The sequence below is a fragment of the Dermacentor variabilis genome, chromosome 5, assembly GCF_050947875.1.
Source record: "Dermacentor variabilis isolate Ectoservices chromosome 5, ASM5094787v1, whole genome shotgun sequence".
Classification (NCBI taxonomy): Eukaryota; Metazoa; Arthropoda; class Arachnida; order Ixodida; family Ixodidae; genus Dermacentor; species Dermacentor variabilis.
In genome coordinates, this window is record NC_134572.1 from 110,458,216 (window position 1) to 110,480,370 (window position 22,155).

The following is a 22,155-nucleotide window of genomic DNA, read 5'->3' on the forward strand; positions in this document are numbered from 1 at the left end:
GATAATCATCTTCTCAAATATTATAATTAGATGAAAAGCGTCAATGAGAATATTGTAGAACGACATGAAAAACTGCCGATACAGCTTTCTGTTGCTAAATACGTGCTACCTAAAGGTGCATTTCCGAGCTTGAAATAAGCCCACGAATACATGCAAACTGCCTCGAGCGGCCAGTATTTTCTCACTGTAACTTTTTATTTTATTAAAATACTTGAGAAGCTGATTAATTAATTAGGACTAAATATCTAATTAGGCGGAATTTCCTACACCCTTTGTTCGCCCCCTCCCCCTTTCCCTTGTCGTTGGTGAGCTGGACCACTCCACCAGAACACCTCCACCCCATGCTCTGGTTACTCCTCGTGCAGCACGTGCAGTACGTTTTGGAAATCTCACAACCTCATAGAAGCACCCGACTTGTTACCAGCGACGACGACTCGAAAAGTGAGCCGCCTGTGCGATAAAGTCTACGTGTCTCTCGGTGCAGATCCGGGACTCTGACCTGGAGGAGTTGAAGAAGGCGTTCCCGCAGTTCATCAACGAGCATGTGGAGCGGCTCACGCTCGACAATACACGTATTGGCCAGGTCTATGTGGGCGACATCATACGGCACATGGCGAAGCTGCGTAGCCTGCAGCTCGAGAACGAGACCATCCAGCAGGTATGCACAGACCGTTCCGATCCGCGCCATAGTTGTTGTTCAGGTTGCAATGCTTATTTATTGTGACCACGAAACTGCCGCGATGCTTCCATCTCGTGTCATCCGCAGGCAAAGGAAGGAGGCTGAGTGGCAGCCAACAGGAGCGATGGCGTGGGAGATGAAAACGCCGAGCACTGTGGCGAACGCGTGTACGATGACTAATCGGTGGACTGGTCTGCCTATAGCTCTATGGCTTGCGGGAAGTAGTGTTGTTGCGGTCGCCGACATGTATCCGACGGCTCTCAGTCCTGCCAAGAAATATATGGGTTCTGTACTGGGCTCATTTTACGAGGGCGGATCAGAAAGCTTTTGCCCCTGTTTTCTTTCTTTAGCCAAAATAAAGTGCATACAGGTAATTACAAATACGGCCTCTACGTACAGTACCTTACACTACTTTTCCACATAGTCCCCACACCGGTGCAGACTTTCGTCACATTGCAACAACTAACAGCGCCGTGCCGAGGCGCTACCGGCAGATAAGGCCGGGTCGTTCCAAGAAAGGTTCACCGCTAGGGATGGCGTATGCTGACTTCGCATTTACAGCCGTAATTTGGCTTTAAAAAGAAATAGGGACAAATACTTGCTGATTCTTCCTCCTATAAAATGAGTTTATTTTACTTGTTCACAAATTAAAATAGTGCTTCGTGCCTGTAGACCAAGAAATTTTATTCTCGCACACGCGTTTAGAGCAAGCGCCGCACTTAATCTCGACCCTTGTCGTCATCTGTCGGCTCTGCTCGCGCATGTGCTGTGAGTTTGACGACGAGGCAGCTGACGACAAAGCAATTACGAGCGAATGGCAAGTATGCTACAGGAAAAAAGCTGAGCGCTATCTGGGCTGTTCGTTCCGCCAATCTTTATCTTTAACGAGCCCTTAATGCACAGGACAGGGGCGTTTTTGCATTTCGCCCCCATCTAAATGTGGCCACCGCAGCCGAACTTTAGTCCTATTTTCACGTGTGGAAAAACACAGAGAAAGTATTCTATTTACGCTGTATTTCCCCTGCAGCCAGAGCGCAAGATAAACACACTCGCTCGCGCCGAGAGCTCAGTCAATTGGTCGTATTTCTCAATTCGGCTCGTCTCTTGAGCATCTGTCGATGGTGTCGCAATACTAGCTCCGGCGGCAAAAGCGCCGTCCTGGTGTTGTTAAATGTCTAAGGCGCGTGAAAACCGCAACCACGTGTGACAACGTTACCCGTATCGCTCGCCCCGAGCTCGAGGCCGTCTCTTCGCCATCCTTCTCTGCGATGCCTCCTGATCCACCAGCAGCCACGGGTGCAATGATACAGGCCGTTGTCCGACAGGGATTTGAGAACGTGGGTCTCAACTCCGTGTGTTTGTCGACACAACCCAGCGTCCCCCAATTCTCTCGTGGCCCTCCTAGTCCCTTCAGCATCTGTTGATTTCATCGTAATACCATATATATATAAACGAGAAGAAAGGGAGTTAACCGAGGGGCCCGATTTTCATTATTCATATCATAAGAAGCCAACAAACACTGACACCAAGGACAACGTAGGGGGAATTACTTGTGCTTAATAAATGTAATAAAGAAACGATAAATTAATGGAAACTAAAGTGGATGAAAAAACAACTTGCCGCAGGTGGGAACCGAACCCACAACCTTCGCATTTCGCGTGCGATGCTCTATACCAATTGAGCTACTGCGACGCCGTTCCCCCTCCACTTTCTTGGGTATTTACGTGTCCTAAAAGAACCCTGGGAGTGTTAGCCAGCGTCACCACTCACAGACCTTGGCGGTGGACGTGGTACGTCCTTTCTGCCGCAGGCGTCACGAGAACGTGATCTTTTTGGGTGAAGGCAACTGGTCAGTAAACCCACACATGCTACCTGAAGGCATCAATGTTGCCGGATTCGAGACCCTCGTTATGTAATAAACGAGAAGAAAAGGAGTTAACCGAGGGGCCTGATTTACTGCCATACTGCCACCTCCCGTAAACACTAACGCCAGAATTTAATCTAGTAATTTTTGTAGAAACTTTTATGCTAAAGCTGGCTCGTGCTCAACGCCAGTGCATTCATAATCTCTCAAACGTTGCCCGGTGCGCAGAAAGGCGCACTGCTCGCGGCGTGTATTTGCGATCCGTCTGCACGTCTTCTGCGCAGCTGGAGGCGAACATGTTCGACTCGCTGCCCCTGCTGGAAGAGCTGGCCGTGAACAGCGCACACCTGGTGTCGGTGCGCGAGAACGCGTTCGTCAAGCTCAACCTGAGCCGGCTTTGGCTGCGCCACAACCACCTGACTCAGGTGCCGGGCGCCGTGAGCAAGTTGCCCTACCTGCGCGAGCTGGACCTCTTCGAGAACCGCATCGAGGTGGTGACCGACCAGGAGGCGCTCGTGCTCCAGTCCAACCTCAAGCACCTACGCCGTCTGGTCATGAACAGTGCGTACAGCCGGCTCTGCCTTCTGCGCGCACATTGAGTGGAAGCTTTAGCTCGGGCCAGACTCCGACGCGGCCTATGCAAGTACATGTAAAACGCAAAACCATTTTTCCGAGATAACCACTGGACCAATATTAATGAAATTTGTTGCATTTGACAGAGAATGTTAACTTCTAGCGGCTGTTGGAAGCAGAATTTCGATTTAGGGCCTGAATATGTTTAAAATATATTTCCGAAATTTGACAGTTGGAAAAGAATAGAAGCACGAAGTTTACAAATTCATAGCTCTGCATCAAGAACAGATATCGCGGTTCTGTAAACGGCATCCATTAGATCATTCAAAGAGGAAAAATTAGATATGTCAATTTATAGCTTACGCGAATTCGTTACGTTGTGTACGAGGGGTCTGCAAAAGCTGTATTTTCATATTACTAAATTTCTTTGTATTCACGTGTAACATCAATTTTGTCCTGTTTAGATCTACTATTAGATGCAATTCACAGAATTGTGACATCATTTTCATTGCTGAGTTACAGAGCTGTAAACTAGATAGTTTCGTTTCTGAAAATTTTCGAATTTTGCCAGTTTTTAATAAAGAACTGACGACCTAAATAAAAAATTCGAAACCAACAGTCACTAGATTTTAAGTTTTCTTTTAAATGCTACAAACCTCGCCAAGTTTGCCCAGAAAGTGGTTGCCGAGAAAAACGAATTCTCCGTTTACATGTATTTAGATAGGAGCACCTGAGCTAAAGCTTCCTTTTAAATTTATCCATGCCCATAAAATCTGCAGGGGAGTAGAAACGACACACGGAGCTGCCGCCAGGAGTCGCTATGCGCTTCCTCATTGAAAACCATAAGTGCACCGTGACGCCTCCGTGCGCGTTCGAAACAATTATTAAGTTATTTAACGTGATAGGAAAGAGCGCTATGCAGAACGAGATGCAGAACGATAAAGGAGAATTGATAAAGAGAAAAGATAAAGAAAAAGAAGCAGTACGATAAGTTGGGTGAATTGAAGGACGAGTGTGACAAAAGGACAGCAAGCAAGGCAGATGACGATTATCGTTGTGGGACAAGAAAAGCCCCAAAGGAGCGCGCTGAACGCGCAACAAAGCAACTCAACCTAGCTGAAAGTCCAGAAAATTAAACAGGTGTTTAATCCTCGCGACGTGTTCCCGTTACATCATGTGTCCCCCCCCCCCTCGAGGTATATCGTTCGGTACTTTCAAAACATGCACCACTTATTGGTGCTGAATCAATATACATACATACATATATATATATATATATATATATATGTGTGGGGGGGTGAGTGTGTGAGTCGTGGTTAGAGCTAAAGACTAAACTTCTGTGGTCTTGGGCTTGTAAATGATTTACGAATTAAGGTTCCTATGCTTCACACACCGAATGTTACACGTTCGCGTCAGACCAGCTCCTTCGAAATACTTGTTTTCTTACGTCGTCGATCGACGCTTTATCGTGATGTGTGCATATGGTCTATATATTCGTTGAAGCCAGGCAATAACGCATGCGCGTTAAAAGGCGTAAGAAGACCTAACGAAAAGAATTGAAAGGAAATAGAAACTAATGCGATGCTCGCCTCACGTGCGATGTATATGTATATATGTGTGCGCAGAGATGCAGTGCGACTGCGACTTGGGCAAGGGCGAGTTCCTGTCCTGGATCCGGCGGGCGAACATCAGCGGCGTCAAATGCGGCGAGCCGCCGTCCCTGCTTAGCAAGGACGTGACCGCGCTCACCACCAAGCACTTCTGCGACGGGTCCGCCGCGCCAGCTGCCGGAGCGGCCATCTTGGTCGCCATGGCTGCAGCGCTCGCCGCCAGTCACTTTGCCGTCTCCGCCAGCTGAGAGCAAGGGCGCAGTGTGTTCGGGATTCGTGACTACAGGCGGTGCCCAAATCCACGCGCCAGTGACGGTCACCTCTGAGGAATTAAAACAGATCTCGAAGGCTATGCCTTTGCTGGCTGGATGCACCGGAAGTGATTGCGCAGCCGGAAACGCATGGAGGTCGTCACGTTTTAGACATCACTTATCACGACGGAAGGGCCGTGTCGCGTTCTGTTCTACTGTCATTGTTTGTGGTCCGAGTGCAATTTGGACGCGAGTGGAGAAGCGTCGACGAATCCAGCGAGACGAAGTGAACGCAACGTTGTCGTCGAAGTGCGGGCACAAACCATCACGAGTTTACGTGATAGTGTAGACATTGTGGTGCAGGCGCCAAGATAAAACTCTGCTGGTGCCAGTTTTTCTTGTACAATTAAATAAGAAAGATAAAGAAGGTGCTAATATAACGTTCTAAAAAATGACTACCGTTTTATCATCCATGCGAAGCATTGCCCCGATGCTATATGTGTCCTCGCCAAACCGCAGTTTCTGTGCTTACTTTCTCAGCTTTCCACTATGCAAACGCTATCTTTTAGTTATTCTCGTCTGCGTGACGTTGCCGATACCCGCCACTCATATGCATATAGTAATGGCAATGAGACATTGACTGAGGCTGTCTTCATGGGCCCTTAGTCTCACTTTATATAAGCTGAGCGAACCATCTGTGCCCTTCTTGCAGGTCTACATATTCGAGCTGTGAACGAGTTCTCTGGCCTTGAGTTTGTGTATATCCACGTCCTACTTGACTTTCCTGAGGGTTGGTCCCCATGCACGTCTCCTTCTTTCAATTGTATACCTTCTATACATTCTAGCAAGATAGGGGATTGGTGCCCCAGGCCAATTCAATGACAGTTATGTGCTCACGCAGGCAGAGCCCCACAGCACACATTTAAGGCTTGCACTACGTATCGTTCTCTTGAACCAGGAGATGCAAGGAGCTTGGACATATGAAACGAATGGCAACGCTCAAGCGAAGTGCAGCGGCCCTCGACATAGCTTAAGAAGTGCAAGTTAATCGAATGGACATCACACGCATGAGGTTTCAGAGCAAATACTGCGCTCCCACTTTGGTCTCACCTATACTCATCATACCAGTAGCCAAACGTGTCTAGCGCTCTCTATAGGTTTATCTTGCACTTAGATTGGTTTTGTCCCAGGTACAGTCTTTATACCCCGATTAATCAGTCCGACCAAGCATCGTCGGTTTCAGCTGAGCAAAACTGCTTACCGGCGGCTTCAGAGAGAGGGGTCCTCCCCTCCCTTCTCCCCCCCCCTTCCCCGAGACATATGCCGACTGACAGTACTCAGCGTGCAGAGAATTTCGAGATGAAAACTTGAGCCGAAAGATAAAGAAAATTCAAGCGCTTGCAGGGAATTCAAGTTTCATAATTGTGGAAGAAATAACTGTGGTATAACAAGGAATGACGCTGAAGCCAAGTTCCTACCCAGACGAAGACAAGTTCCCTTGTCGAAACGTTGACGTCAGCGACATTCCTCGTTCTACGACAGTTAATGGTTTGAAACCTCAAGTTTCCTGTGAGCCTATCTCTTGTTTTAAATAAGTGTGGGGGCAATGAGAGAAACAACCCAGTGGAGAAGTCATTATAAAATTGTAGCCCATTATGACATTGAATAAAATAAGAACAGCCAAAAAAATTCCATTTCGCTATGATGGCTCTGTGGTATACTATTGCGGTGTCAGTATTACACGCGTGTGAGCATGTACACTGGCCCTACAATAACAAGTGCGCTGACATAGCAATCAGCTAACACGTGACAGCGGAAACAAGCGACGCCTGTTGCAACAGCGCGACGCTATGCTGGCGGACACCAGCAAGTTCACTCGCCTTTGCCAACTTCCCGCCGATGGCAGAGGGATAGCATAATAGCGGTCCCTCATTTTCTAGGTCTAAACAGCCAACAAGTGAGGCCAAATACTTCATTTAAAAATTGTAGCCGCTTAAAAAATCAGTGGCTGTTCCGATCACAGCCAGAAGAATGGCGCAACGACAAATATGGCGTGGCCACGACGATAGCCGCTGCAACCGTTGCGACATGACGTCGCCATGACGACGACACGACGCTGACTTAGATGGCAGATTAAGTTTGACTCAATGCTTTCTTTTTTCTTTCTTTTTTTGCCGGAAGCACAGTGCACAAACATTCTTGCATTTGGTTCCTATCGAAATTCTCCCGGCGCGGGCGGGAATCGAACCGAAGAACTTGTCCTCGCGTGCTATCGTGGCCAAACATCCGCCCTCTGGAGAGCGACTGCATTGACCGAACTATCACTGTTACTGCTCTTATCGTGTTATCGCAAGTTCGCAAAAAGCGCCTGCTTCGAAGGAACATTCGTAAACGTTGCCGTCACTTCGATAATGATATGGGCGGACAGTGAGATGCAAGTTGTGAAAGCTGCTACATACAGCAGTGCGAAATTAAACTATTTGGTTGAGCATAGACTTTCTGAAGAAAATAGAAAAAAAAACGGCGCTAGGATACAGAGCCCTAAAAAGACCGTCATTCTGCGGTCCTTTGTCTTCTGTGGCCAGTCCATCGTCCTTATTTTCCGTGGCCACTCGGAAAGAGCAGTAGCCGCAATCCAGGTCACGGAACCATGTCGCAAAAACAAGACGAGATAACTGCCTTCGATGTGAACGAAATTGCGAACGAAGAAGAATCTTAGCCTAGGCGTTTATTTATCGCGTAAAACAGCATCAGCGCGTGCGTGGCGAGTGATATACACGAAGAACCAGCACTTTCGAGGCAACATAGTTTACCCGGCCGAAACGATATTTTCATGTGCTATAGCCTTACCGTTTTTTTCATTTTTTCGAGAAAATTATGCTGCGCCTAGGTGTTTATTTATCGCGTAAAAAAAGCATCAGCGCGTGCGTCGAGAGTGATATACACGAAGATTTTCCGAGAAAATTATTCTTCGCCTCTTCGTATATTTACCGCGTTGATCGACGTCAGGGCGTGCGCAGGGAGTAATATATGCGAAGCTCAGGCACTTTCGTGAGAATTCATTTTGCGGGGCACAATCGATATTTTCATAGGCTATAGGCTTACCGCTTATTCGATTTTCCCAGAAAATTTTTCTTTGCCTCTTCGTGTATTTATCGCGTTGGTCGACGTGAGGGCGTGCGCGGGGAATAATATATGCGAAGATGCTACGCTTTCATGAGAATTTACTTTAAAGGGCTAAATCGATATTTTCAGGGCAATAGGCTTACCGTTTTTTTCGATTTTCCGAGAGAATTATTCTTCGCCTCTTCGTATATTTATCGCGTTGATCGACGTCAGGGCGTGCGCGGAAGTAATATATGCGAAGCTCCAGCGTTTCGTGAGAATTTACTTTACGGGGCAAAATCGATATTTGCATGGGCAATAGGCTTACCGCTTATTCGATTTTCCCAGAAAATTTTTCTTTGCCTCTTCGTGTATTTATCGCGTTGATCGACGTCAGGGCATGCGCGGAAGTAATATATGCGAAGATCTGGCGCTTTCGTGAGAATTTATTTTACGGGGCAAAATCGATATTTGCATGGGCTATAGGCTTTCCGTTTTCTCGATTTTCCGGAGAAAATTATTCTTCTCCTCTTCGTATTATTATCGCGTTGATCGACGTCAGGGCGTCCGCGGGGAGTAATATATGCGTAGATACGGCGCTTTCCCCAGAATTAATTTTACCGGGCAAAATCGATATTTTCATGGGCTTACAGTTTTTTCGATATTCCGGAGAAAATTATTCTTCGCCACTTCGTGTATTTATCGCCTATATCGAAATCAGGGCGTGCGCGCGGAGTAATATATGCGAAGATTCTACGCATTGGTGACAATTTATTTTACAGGGCAAAAACAATATTTTCATGGGCTTACGGTTTTTTCGATTTTCCGAGAAAATTATTCTTCGCCTCTTCGTATATTTATCTCGTTAACCAACGTCAGAGCATGCGCGGGGAGTAGTATATGCGAAGATCCTACACTTTCGTGAGCATTTATTTTGAGGGCCAAAATCGATATTTTCACGGGTTTTTCATAGGCTTACCATCTTTTCGATTTTCCGGAGAAAATTATTATTCGCCTCTTGGTATATTTATCGCGTGGATCGACATCAGGGCGTGCGCGGGTAGTAATATATGCGAACATCCGGCGCTTTCGTGAGAACTTATTTGAGGGCAAAAATCGATATTTTCATGGGCTGTAGGCTTACCATTTTTCCGATGTAGCGGAGAAAATAATTCTTCCCCTCTTCGTTTATTTATCGCGTTGATGGACATCACGGCGTGCGCACGGAGTAATATATGCGAAGATCCTACGCTTTCGTGCGAATTTATTTTACAGGGCAAAATCGATATTTTCATGGGCTATAGGCTTACCGTTTTTTCGATTTTCCGGAAAAAATTATTCTTCGCCACTTCCTGTATTTAACGCGTTGATCGACATCAGGGCTTGCGCGGGGAGTAATATATGCGAAGCTCCTTCGCTTTCGTGAGCATTTATTTGAGGGACAAAATCGAAATTTTCATGGGCTATAGGCTTACCGTTTTTTCGATTTTCCGGAGAAAATTATTCTTCGCCACTTCCTGTATTTAACGCGTTGATCGACATCAGGGCGTGCGCGGGGAGTAATATATGCGAACATCCTGCGCTTTCGTGCGAATTTATTTTACGGGGCAAAATCGATATTTTCATGGGCTATAGGCTTACCGTTTTTTCAATTTTCCGGAGAAAATTATGCTTCGCCACTTCATGTATTTATGGCGTTGATCGACATCAGGGCATGCGCAGGGAGTAATATATGCGAAGATGCTTCGCTTTCGTGAACATTTATTTGAGGGACAAAATCGATATTTTCATGGGCTATAGGCTTACCGCTTTTTCGATTTTCCGGAGAAAATTATTCTTCGCCACAACCTGTATTTAACGCGTTGATCGTCATCAAGGCGTGCGCGGGGAGTAATATATGCGAAGATCCTACGCTTTCGTGAGCATTTATTTTACGGGTCAAAATCGATATTTTCATAGGCTATAGGCTTACCGTTTTTTCAATTTTCCAGAGAAAATTATTCTTCGCCACTTCGTGTATTTATCGCGTTGATCGACATCAGGGCGTGCGCGGGGAGTAATATATGCGAAGATCCTTCGCTTTCGTGAGCATTTATTTGAGGGACAAAATCGATATTTTCATCGGCTATAGGCTTACCGTTTTTTCGATTTGCCGGAGAAAATTATTTTTCGCCACATCCTGTATTTAACGCGTTGATCGTCATCAGGGCGTGCGCGGGGAGTAATATATGCGAAGATCCTACGCTTTCGTGAGCATTTATTTTACGGGGCAAAATCGATATTTTCATGGGCTATAGGCTTACCGTTTTTTCGACTTTCCGGAGAAAATTATTCTTCGCCACATCCTGTATTTAACGCCTTGATCGTCATCAGGGCGTGCGCGGGGAGTAATATATGCGAAGATCCTACGCTTTCGTGAGCATTTATTTTACGGGGCAAAATCGATATTTTCATGGGCTATAGGCTTACCGTTTTTTGGACTTTCCGGAGAAAATTATTCTTCGCCACATCCTATATTTAACGCCTTGATCGTCATCATGGCGTGCGCGGGGAGTAATATATGCGAAGATCCTACGCTTTCGTGAGCATTTATTTTACGGGGCAAAATCGATATTTTCATGGGCTATAGGCTTACCGTTTTTTCGACTTTCCGGAGAAAATTATTCTTCGCCACATCCTGCATTTAACGCGTTGATCGTCATCAGGGCGTGCGCGGGGAGTAATATATGCGAAGATCCTACGCTTTCGTGAGCATTTATTTTACGGGGCAAAATCGATATTTTCATGGGCTTTCGACTTTCCGGAGAAAATTCTTCTTCGCCACATCCTGTATTTAACGCGTTGATTGTCATCAGGGCGTGCGCGGGGAGTAATATATGCGAAGATCCTACGCTTTCGTGAGCATTTATTTTACGGGGCAAAATCTATATTTTCATGGGCTATAGGCTTTCCGCTTTCTCGATTTTCCGGAGAAAATTATTCTTCTCCTCTTCGTATTATTATCGCGTTGATCGACGTCAGGGCGTCCGCGGGGAGTAATATATGCGTAGATACGGCGCTTTCCCCAGAATTAATTTTACCGGGCAAAATCGATATTTTCATGGGCTTACAGTTTTTTCGATATTCCGGAGAAAATTATTCTTCGCCACTTCGTGTATTTATCGCCTATATCGAAATCAAAGCGTGCGAGCGGAGTAATATATGCGAAGATTCTACGCATTGGTGACAATTTATTTTACAGGGCAAAAACAATATTTTCATGGGCTTACGGTTTTTTCGATTTTCCGAGAAAATTATTCTTCGCCTCTTCGTATATTTATCGCGTTAACCAACGTCAGAGCATGCGCGGGGAGTAATATATGCGAAGATCCTACACTTTCGTGAGCATTTATTTTGAGGGCCAAAATCGATATTTTCACGGGTTTTTCATAGGCTTACCATCGTTTCGATTTTCCGGAGAAAATTATTATTCGCCTCTTGGTATATTTATCGCGTGGATCCACATCAGGGCGTGCGCGGGGAGTAATATATGCGAAGATCCTACGCTTTCGTGAGCATTTATTTTACGGGGCAAAATCGATATTTTCATGGGCTATAGGCTTACCGTTTTTTTGGACTTTCCGGAGAAAATTATTCTTCGCCACATCCTGTATTTAACGCCTTGATCGTCATCAGGGCGTGAGCGGGGAGTAATATATGCGAAGATCCTACGCTTTCGTGAGCATTTATTTTACGGGGCAAAATCGATATTTTCATGGGCTATAGGCTTACCGTTTTTTCGATTTTCGGGAGAAAATTATTCTTCGCCACATCCTGTAATTAACGCCTTGATCGTCATCAGGGCGTGCGCGGGGAGTAATATATGCGAAGATCCTACGCTTTCGTGAGCATTTATTTTACGGGGCAAAATCGATATTTTCATGGGCTATATAGGCTTACCGTTTTTTTCAATTTTCCGGAGAAAATTATGCTTCGCCACTTCGTGTATTTATCGCGTTGATCGACATTAGGGCGTGCACGGGGAGTAATATATGCAAAGATCCTACGCTTTCGTGAGCATTTATTTTACGGGGCAAAATCGATATTTTCATGGGCTATAGGCTTACCGTTTTTTTCAATTTTCCGGAGAAAATTATTCTTCGCCATTTCGTGTATCTCTCGCGTTGATCGACATCAGGGCGTGCGCGGGGAGTAATATATGCGAAGATCCTACGCTTTCGTGAGCATTTATTTTACGGGGCAAAATCGATATTTTCATGGGCTATAGGCTTACCGTATTTTGATTTTCCGGAGAAAATTATTCTTCGCCACTTCCTGTATTTAACGCGTTGATCGACATCAGGGCGTGCGCGGGGAGTAATATATGCGAAGATCCTTCGCTTTCGTGAGCATTTATTTGAGGGACAAAATCGATATTTTCATGGGCTTACCGTTTTTTCAATTTTCTGGAGAAAATTATTCTTCGCCTCTTCGTGTATCTATCGCGTTGATCGTCATCAGGGCGTGCGCGGGGAGTAATATATGCGAAGATCCTACGCTTTCGTGCGAAATTATTTTACAGGGCAAAATCGATATTTTCATGGGCGATAGGCTTACCATTTTTTCAATTTTCCGGAGAAAATTATTCTTCGCCACTTCGTGTATTTATCGCGTTGATCGACATCAGGGCGTGCACGGGGAGTAATATATGCGAAGATCCTTCGCTTTCGTGAGCATTTATTTGAGGGACAAAATCGATATTTTCATGGGCTATAGGCTTACCGTTTTTTCAATTTTCCGGAGAAAATTATTCTTCGCCACTTCGTGTATTTATCGCGTTGATCGACATCAGGGCGTGCGCGGGGAGTAATATATGCGAAGATCCTACGCTTTTGTGAGCAGTTATCTTACGGGGCAAAATCGATATTTTCATGGGCTATAGGCTTACCGTATTTTGATTTTCCGGAGAAAATTATTCTTCGCCACTTCCTGTATTTAACGCGTTGATTGACATCAGGGCGTGCGCGGGGAGTAATATATGCGAAGTTTCTACGCTTTCGTGAGCATTTATTTGAGGGACAAAATCGATATTTTCATGGGCTATAGGCTTACCGTTTTTTCAATTTTCCGGAGAAAATTATTCTTCGCCACATCCTGTATTTAACGCGTTGATCGTCATCAGGGCGTGCGCGGGGAGTAATATATGCGAAGATCCTACGCTTTTGTGAGCAGTTATCTTACGGGGCAAAATCGATATTTTCATGGGCTATAGGCTTACCGTATCTTGATTTTCCGGAGAAAATTATTCTTCGCCACTTCCTGTATTTAACGCGTTGATCGACATCAGGGCGTGCGCGGGGAGTAATATATGCGAAGTTTCTACGCTTTCGTGAGCATTTATTTGAGGGACAAAATCGATATTTTCATGGGCTATAGGCTTACCGTTTTTTCAATTTTCCGGAAAAAATTATTCTTCGCCACATCCTGTATTTAACGCGTTGATCGTCATCAGGGCGTGTGCGGGGAGTAATATATGCGAAGATCCTTCGCTTTCGTGAGCATTTATTTGAGGGACAAAATCGATATTTCCATGGGCTTACCGTTTTTTCAATTTTCTGGAGAAAATTATTCTTCGCCTCTTCGTGTATCTATCGCGTTGATCGACATCAGGGTGTGCGCGGGGAGTAATATATGAGAAGATGCTTCGCTTTCGTGAGAATTTATTTTAGGGGCAAAATCGATATTTCCATGGGCTATAGGCTTACCGTTTTTTCGATTTTCAGGAGAAAATTATTCTTCGCCACATCCTGTATTTAACGCGTTGATCGTCATCAGGGCGTGCGCGGGGAGTAATATATGCGAAGATCCTACGCTTTCGTGCGAAATTATTTTACAGGGCAAAATCGATATTTTCATGGGCTATAGGCTTACCATTTTTTCAATTTTCCGGAGAAAATTATTCTTCGCCACTTCGTGTATTTATCGCGTTGATCGACATCAGGGCGTGCGCGGGGAGTAACATATGCGAAGATCCTTCGCTTTCGTGAGCATTTATTTTACGGGGCAAAATCGATATTTTCATGGACTATAGGCTTACCGTTTTTTCAATTTTCCGGAGAAAATTAATCTTCGCCACATCCTGTATTTAACGCGTTCATCGACATCAGGGCGTGCGCGGGGAGTAATATATGCGAAGATCCTACGCTTTCGTGCGAATTTATTTTACGGGGCAAAATCGATATTTTCATGGGCTGTAGGCTTACCGTTTTTTCAATTTTCCGGAGAAAATTATTCCTCGCCACTTCGTGTATTTATCGCCTTGATCGACATCAGGGCGTGCGCGGGGAGTAATATATGCCAAGTTGTACGCTTTCGTGAGAATTTATTTTACGGGGCAAAATCGATATTTCCATGGGCTATAGGCTCACCGTTTTTTCGATTTTCCGGAGAAAATTATTCGTCGCATTTCGTGTATTTATCGCGTTGATCGACATCAGGGCGTGTGCGGGGAGTAATATATGCGAAGATTCTACGCTTTCGTGAGCATTTATTTGAGGGACAAAATCGATATTTTCATGGGCTATAGGCTTACCGTTCTTTCGATTTTCCGGAGAAAATTATTCTTCGCCACTTCTGTATTTAACGCGTTGATCGACATCAGGGCGTGCGCGGGGAGTAATATATGCGAAGATCCTGCGCTTTCGTGCGAACCTATTTTACGGGGCAAAATCGATATTTTCATGGGCTATAGGCTTAACGTTTTTTCAATTTTCCGGAGAAAATTATTCTTCGCCTCTTCGTGTATCTCTCGCGTTGATCGACATCAGGGCGTGCGCGGCGAGTAATATAGGCGAAGATCCTTAGCTTACGTGAGAATTTATTTTAGGGGCAAAATCGATATTTTCATGGGCTATAGGCTTACTGTTTTTTCGATTTTCCGGAGAAAATTACTCTTCGCCACTTCGTGTATTTATTGCGTTAATCGACATCAGGGCGTGTGCGGGGAGTAATATATGCGAAGATCCTTCGCTTTCGTGAGCATTTATTTGAGGGACAAAATCGATATTTTCGTGGGCTATAGGCTTACCGTTTTTTCAATTTTCCGGAGAAAATTACTCTTCGCCACTTCGTGTATCTCTCGCGTTGATCGACATCAGGGTGTGCGCGGGGAGTAATATATGCGAAGATCCTTCGCTTTCGTGCGAATTTATTTTACGGGGCAAAATCGATATTTTCATGGGCTGTAGGCTTACCGTTTTTTCAATTTTCCGGAGAAAATTATTCCTCGCCACTTCGTGTATTTATCGCCTTGATCGACATCAGGGCGTGCGCGGGGAGTAATATATGCCAAGTTGTACGCTTTCGTGAGAATTTATTTTACGGGGCAAAATCGATATTTCCATGGGCTATAGGCTCACCGTTTTTTCGATTTTCCGGAGAAAATTATTCTTCGCATTTCGTGTATTTATCGCGTTGATCGACATCAGGGCGTGTGCGGGGAGTAATATATGCGAAGATTCTACGCTTTCGTGAGCATTTATTTGAGGGACAAAATCGATATTTTCATGGGCTATAGGCTTACCGTTCTTTCGATTTTCCGGAGAAAATTATTGTTCGCCACTTCTGTATTTAACGCGTTGATCGACATCAGGGCGTGCGCGGGGAGTAATATATGCGAAGATCCTGCGCTTTCGTGCGAACCTATTTTACGGGGCAAAATCGATATTTTCGTGGGCTATAGGCTTACCGTTTTTTCAATTTTCCGGAGAAAATTATTCTTCGCCACTTCGTGTATTTATCGCGTTGATCGACATCAGGGCGTGCGCGGGGAGTAATATATGCGAAGATCCTACGCTTTCGTGAGCATTTATCTTACGGGGCAAAATCGATATTTTCATGGGCTATAGGCTTACCGTTTTTTCAATTTTCCGGAGAAAATTAATCTTCGCCACATCCTGTATTTAACGCGTTCATCGACATCAGGGCGTGCGCGGGGAGTAATATATGCGAAGATCCTACGCTTTCGTGCGAATTTATTTTACGGGGCAAAATCGATATTTTCATGGGCTGTAGGCTTACCGTTTTTTCAATTTTCCGGAGAAAATTATTCCTCGCCACTTCGTGTATTTATCGCCTTGATCGACATCAGGGCGTGCGCGGGGAGTAATATATGCCAAGTTGTACGCTTTCGTGAGAATTTATTTTACGGGGCAAAATCGATATTTCCATGGGCTATAGGCTCACCGTTTTTTCGATTTTCCGGAGAAAATTATTCTTCGCATTTCGTGTATTTATCGCGTTGATCGACATCAGGGCGTGTGCGGGGAGTAATATATGCGAAGATCCTTCGCTTTCGTGAGCATTTATTTGAGGGACAAAATCGATATTTTCATGGGCTATAGGCTTACCGTTTTTTCAATTTTCCGGAGAAAATTATTCTTCGCCACTTCGTGTATTTATTGCGTTAATCGACATCAGGGCGTGTGCGGGGAGTAATATATGCGAAGATCCTACGCTTTCGTGAGCATTTATTTGAGGGACAAAATCGATATTTTCATGGGCTATAGGCTTACCGTTTTTTCAATTTTCCGGAGAAAATTATTCTTCGCCACTTCGTGTATTTATCGCGTTGATCGACATCAGGGCGTGCGCGGGGAGTAATATATGCGAAGATCCTACGCTTTCGTGAGCATTTATCTTACGGGGCAAAATCGATATTTTCATGGGCTATAGGCTTACCGTATTTTGATTTTCCGGAGAAAATTATTCTTCGCCACTTCCTGTATTTAACCCGTTGATCGACATCAGGGCGTGCGCGGGGAGTAATATATGCGAAGTTTCTACGCTTTCGTGAGCATTTATTTGAGGGACAAAATCGATATTTTCATGGGCTATAGGCTTACCGTTTTTTCAATTTTCCGGAGAAAATTATTCTTGGCCACATCCTGTATTTAACGCGTTGATCGTCATCAGGGCGTTTGCGGGGAGCAATATATGCGAAGATCCTTCGCTTTCGTGAGCATTTATTTGAGGGACAAAATCGATATTTTCATGGGCTATATTCTTACCGTTTTTTCGATTTTCCGGAGAAAATTATTCTTGGTCACTTCGTGTATCTCCCGCGTTGATCGACATCAGGGTGTGCGCGGGGAGTAATATATGAGAAGATGCTTCGCTTTCGTGAGAAATTATTTTAGGGGCAAAATCGATATTTTCATGGGCTATAGGCTTACCGTTTTTTCAAGTTCCGGAGAAAATTATTCTTCGCCACTTCGTGTATTTATCGCGTAGATCGACATCAGGGCGTGCGCGGGGAGTAATATATGCGAAGATCCTTCGCTTCCGTGAGCATTTATTTGAGGGACAAAATCGATATTTTCATGGGCTATAGGCTTACCGTTTTTTCAATTTTCCGGAGAAAATTATTCGTCGCCACTTCGTGTATTTATCGCGTTGATCGACATCAGGGCGTGCGCGGGGAGTAATATATGCGAAGATCCTACGCTTTCGTGAGCATTTATTTTACGGGGCAAATTCGATATTTTCATGGGCTATAGGCTTACCGTTTTTTCAATTTTCCGGAGAAAATTATTCTTCGCCACATCCTGTATTTAACGCGTTGATCGTCATCAGGGCGTGCGCGGGGAGTAATATATGCGAAGATCCTACGCTTTCGTGAGCATTTATTTTACGGGGCAAAATCGATATTTTCATGGGCTATAGGCTTACCGTTTTTTCGACTTTCCGGAGAAAATTATTCTTCGCCACATCCTGCATTTAACGCGTTGATCGTCATCAGGGCGTGCGCGGGGAGTAATATATGCGAAGATCCTACGCTTTCGTGAGCATTTATTTTACGGGGCAAAATCGATATTTTCATGGGCTTTCGACTTTCCGGAGAAAATTCTTCTTCGCCACATCCTGTATTTAACGCGTTGATTGTCATCAGGGCGTGCGCGGGGAGTAATATATGCGAAGATCCTACGCTTTCGTGAGCATTTATTTTACGGGGCAAAATCTATATTTTCATGGGCTATAGGCTTTCCGCTTTCTCGATTTTCCGGAGAAAATTATTCTTCTCCTCTTCGTATTATTATCGCGTTGATCGACGTCAGGGCGTCCGCGGGGAGTAATATATGCGTAGATACGGCGCTTTCCCCAGAATTAATTTTACCGGGCAAAATCGATATTTTCATGGGCTTACAGTTTTTTCGATATTCCGGAGAAAATTATTCTTCGCCACATCGTGTATTTATCGCCTATATCGAAATCAGGGCGTGCGCGCGGAGTAATATATGCGAAGATTCTACGCATTGGTGACAATTTATTTTACAGGGCAAAAACAATATTTTCATGGGCTTACGGTTTTTTCGATTTTCCGAGAAAATTATTCTTCGCCTCTTCGTATATTTATCGCGTTAACCAACGTCAGAGCATGCGCGGGGAGTAATATATGCGAAGATCCTACACTTTCGTGAGCATTTATTTTGAGGGCCAAAATCGATATTTTCACGGGTTTTTCATAGGCTTACCATCTTTTCGATTTTCCGGAGAAAATTATTATTCGCCTCTTGGTATATTTATCGCGTGGATCCACATCAGGGCGTGCGCGGGGAGTAATATATGCGAAGATCCTACGCTTTCGTGAGCATTTATTTTACGGGGCAAAATCGATATTTTCATGGGCTATAGGCTTACCGTTTTTTTGGACTTTCCGGAGAAAATTATTCTTCGCCACATCCTGTATTTAACGCCTTGATCGTCATCAGGGCGTGAACGGGGAGTAATATATGCGAAGATCCTACGCTTTCGTGAGCATTTATTTTACGGGGCAAAATCGATATTTTCATGGGCTATAGGCTTACCGTTTTTTCGATTTTCGGGAGAAAATTATTCTTCGCCACATACTGTATTTAACGCCTTGATCGTCATCAGGGCGTGCGCGGGGAGTAATATATGCGAAGATCCTACGCTTTCGTGCGAAATTATTTTACAGGGCAAAATCGATATTTTCATGGGCGATAGGCTTACCATTTTTTCAATTTTCCGGAGAAAATTATTCTTCGCCACTTCGTGTATTTATCGCGTTGATCGACATCAGGGCGTGCGCGGGGAGTAATATATGCGAAGATCCTTCGCTTTCGTGAGCATTTATTTGAGGGACAAAATCGATATTTTCATGGGCTATAGGCTTACCGTTTTTTCAATTTTCCGGAGAAAATTATTCTTCGCCACTTCATGTATTTATCGCGTTGATCGACATCAGGGCGTGCGCGGGGAGTAATATATGCGAAGATCCTACGCTTTTGTGAGCAGTTATCTTACGGGGCAAAATCGATATTTTCATGGGCTATAGGCTTACCGTATTTTGATTTTCCGGAGAAAATTATTCTTCGCCACTTCCTGTATTTAACGCGTTGATCGACATCAGGGCGTGCGCGGGGAGTAATATATGCGAAGTTTCTACGCTTTCGTGAGCATTTATTTGAGGGACAAAATCGATATTTTCATGGGCTATAGGCTTACCGTTTTTTCAATTTTCCGGAGAAAATTATTCTTCGCCACATCCTGTATTTAACGCGTTGATCGTCATCAGGGCGTGCGCGGGGAGTAATATATGCGAAGATCCTACGCTTTCGTGAGCATTTATTTTACGGGGCAAAATCGATATTTTCATGGGCAATAGGCTTACCGTATTTTGATTTTCTGGAGAAAATTATTCTTCGCCACTTCCTGTATTTAACGCGTTGATCGACATCAGGGCGTGCGCGGGGAGTAATATATGCGAAGATCCTTCGCTTTCGTGAGCATTTATTTGAGGGACAAAATCGATATTTTCATGGGCTTACCGTTTTTTCAATTTTCTGGAGAAAATTATTCTTCGCCTCTTCGTGTATCTATCGCGTTGATCGACATCAGGGTGTGCGCGGGGAGTAATATATGAGAAGATGCTTCGCTTTCGTGAGAATTTATTTTAGGGGCAAAATCGATATTTCCATGGGCTATAGGCTTACCGTTTTTTCGATTTTCAGGAGAAAATTATTCTTCGCCACATCCTGTATTTAACGCGTTGATCGTCATCAGGGCGTGCGCGGGGAGTAATATATGCGAAGATCCTACGCTTTCGTGCGAAATTATTTTACAGGGCAAAATCGATATTTTCATGGGCTATAGGCTTACCATTTTTTCAATTTTCCGGAGAAAATTATTCTTCGCCACTTCGTGTATTTATCGCGTTGATCGACATCAGGGCGTGCGCGGGGAGTAACATATGCGAAGATCCTTCGCTTTCGTGAGCATTTATTTTACGGGGCAAAATCGATATTTTCATGGGCTATAGGCTTACCGTTTTTTCAATTTTCCGGAGAAAATTAATCTTCGCCACATCCTGTATTTAACGCGTTCATCGACATCAGGGCGTGCGCGGGGAGTAATATATGCGAAGATCCTACGCTTTCGTGCGAATTTATTTTACGGGGCAAAATCGATATTTTCATGGGCTGTAGGCTTACCGTTTTTTCAATTTTCCGGAGAAAATTATTCCTCGCCACTTCGTGTATTTATCGCCTTGATCGACATCAGGGCGTGCGCGTGGAGTAATATATGCCAAGTTGTACGCTTTCGTGAGAATTTATTTTACGGGGCAAAATCGATATTTCCATGGGCTATAGGCTCACCGTTTTTTCGATTTTCCGGAGAAAATTATTCTTCGCATTTCGTGTATTTATCGCGTTGATCGACATCAGGGCGTGTGCGGGGAGTAATATATGCGAAGATTCTACGCTTTCGTGAGCATTTATTTGAGTGACAAAATCGATATTTTCATGGGCTATATGCTTACCGTTCTTTCGATTTTCCGGAGAAAATTATTCTTCGCCACTTCTGTATTTAACGCGTTGATCGACATCAGGGCGTGCGCGGGGAGTAATATATGCGAAGATCCTGCGCTTTCGTGCGAACCTATTTTACGGGGCAAAATCGATATTTTCATGGGCTATAGGCTAAACGTTTTTTCAATTTTCCGGAGAAAATTATTCTTGGCCACATCCTGTATTTAACGCGTTGATCGTCATCAGGGCGTTTGCGGGGAGCAATATATGCGAAGATCCTTCGCTTTCGTGAGCATTTATTTGAGGGACAAAATCGATATTTTCATGGGCTATATTCTTACCGTTTTTTCGATTTTCCGGAGAAAATTATTCTTGGTCACTTCGTGTATTTATTGCGTTAATCGACATCAGGGCGTGTGCGGGGAGTAATATATGCGAAGATCCTTCGCTTTCGTGAGCATTTATTTGAGGGACAAAATCGATATTTTCGTGGGCTATAGGCTTACCGTTTTTTCAATTTTCCGGAGAAAATTATTCTTCGCCACTTCGTGTATTTATCGCGTTGATCGACATCAGGGCGTGCGCGGGGAGTAATATATGCGAAGATCCTTCGCTTCCGTGAGCATTTATCTTACGGGGCAAAATCGATATTTTCATGGGCTATAGGCTTACCGTATTTTGATTTTCCGGAGAAAATTATTCGTCGCCACTTCGTGTATTTATCGCGTTGATCGACATCAGGGCGTGCGCGGGTAGTAATATATGCGAAGATCCTACGCTTTCGTGAGCATTTATTTGAGGGACAAAATCGATATTTTCATGGGCTATAGGCTTACCGTTTTTTCAATTTTCCGGAGAAAATTATTCTTCGCCACATCCTGTATTTAACGCGTTGATCGTCATCAGGGCGTGCGCGGGGAGTAATATATGCGAAGATCCTACGCTTTCGTGAGCATTTATTTTACGGGGCAAAATCGATATTTTCATGGGCTATAGGCTTACCGTATTTTGATTTTCCGGAGAAAATTATTCTTCGCCACTTCCTGTATTTAACGCGTTGATCGACATCAGGGCGTGCGCGGGGAGTAATATATGCGAAGATCCTTCGCTTTCGTGAGCATTTATTTGAGGGACAAAATCGATATTTTCATGGGCTTACCGTTTTTTCAATTTTCTGGAGAATATTATTCTTCGCCTCTTCGTGTATCTATCGCGTTGATCGACATCAGGGTGTGCGCGGGGAGTCATATCTGAGAAGACGCTT

At 44.4% G+C, this 22,155-nt stretch overlaps 1 protein-coding gene across 6 annotated transcripts in view; it reads left to right on the forward strand.

The window, feature by feature from the left end:
• Window positions 1–5,432, forward strand: part of LOC142583037 (uncharacterized) — a 158,713-nt gene extending 153,281 nt beyond the window's left edge. For 5 of the 6 annotated variants that reach the window (XM_075693288.1, XM_075693290.1, XM_075693291.1 and 2 more), the window contains 3 exons: window positions 485–658; window positions 2,828–3,104; window positions 4,742–5,432. In XM_075693288.1, coding sequence (XP_075549403.1) covers window positions 485–658; window positions 2,828–3,104; window positions 4,742–4,974 — 684 coding nt within the window. In that variant the 3' untranslated portion in view covers window positions 4,975–5,432. The remainder of the gene's footprint in view (window positions 1–484; window positions 659–2,827; window positions 3,105–4,741) is intronic. The other variant, XM_075693293.1, reaches the window with a different exon arrangement.
• The last annotated feature ends 16,723 nt before the right edge of the window (window positions 5,433–22,155 follow it).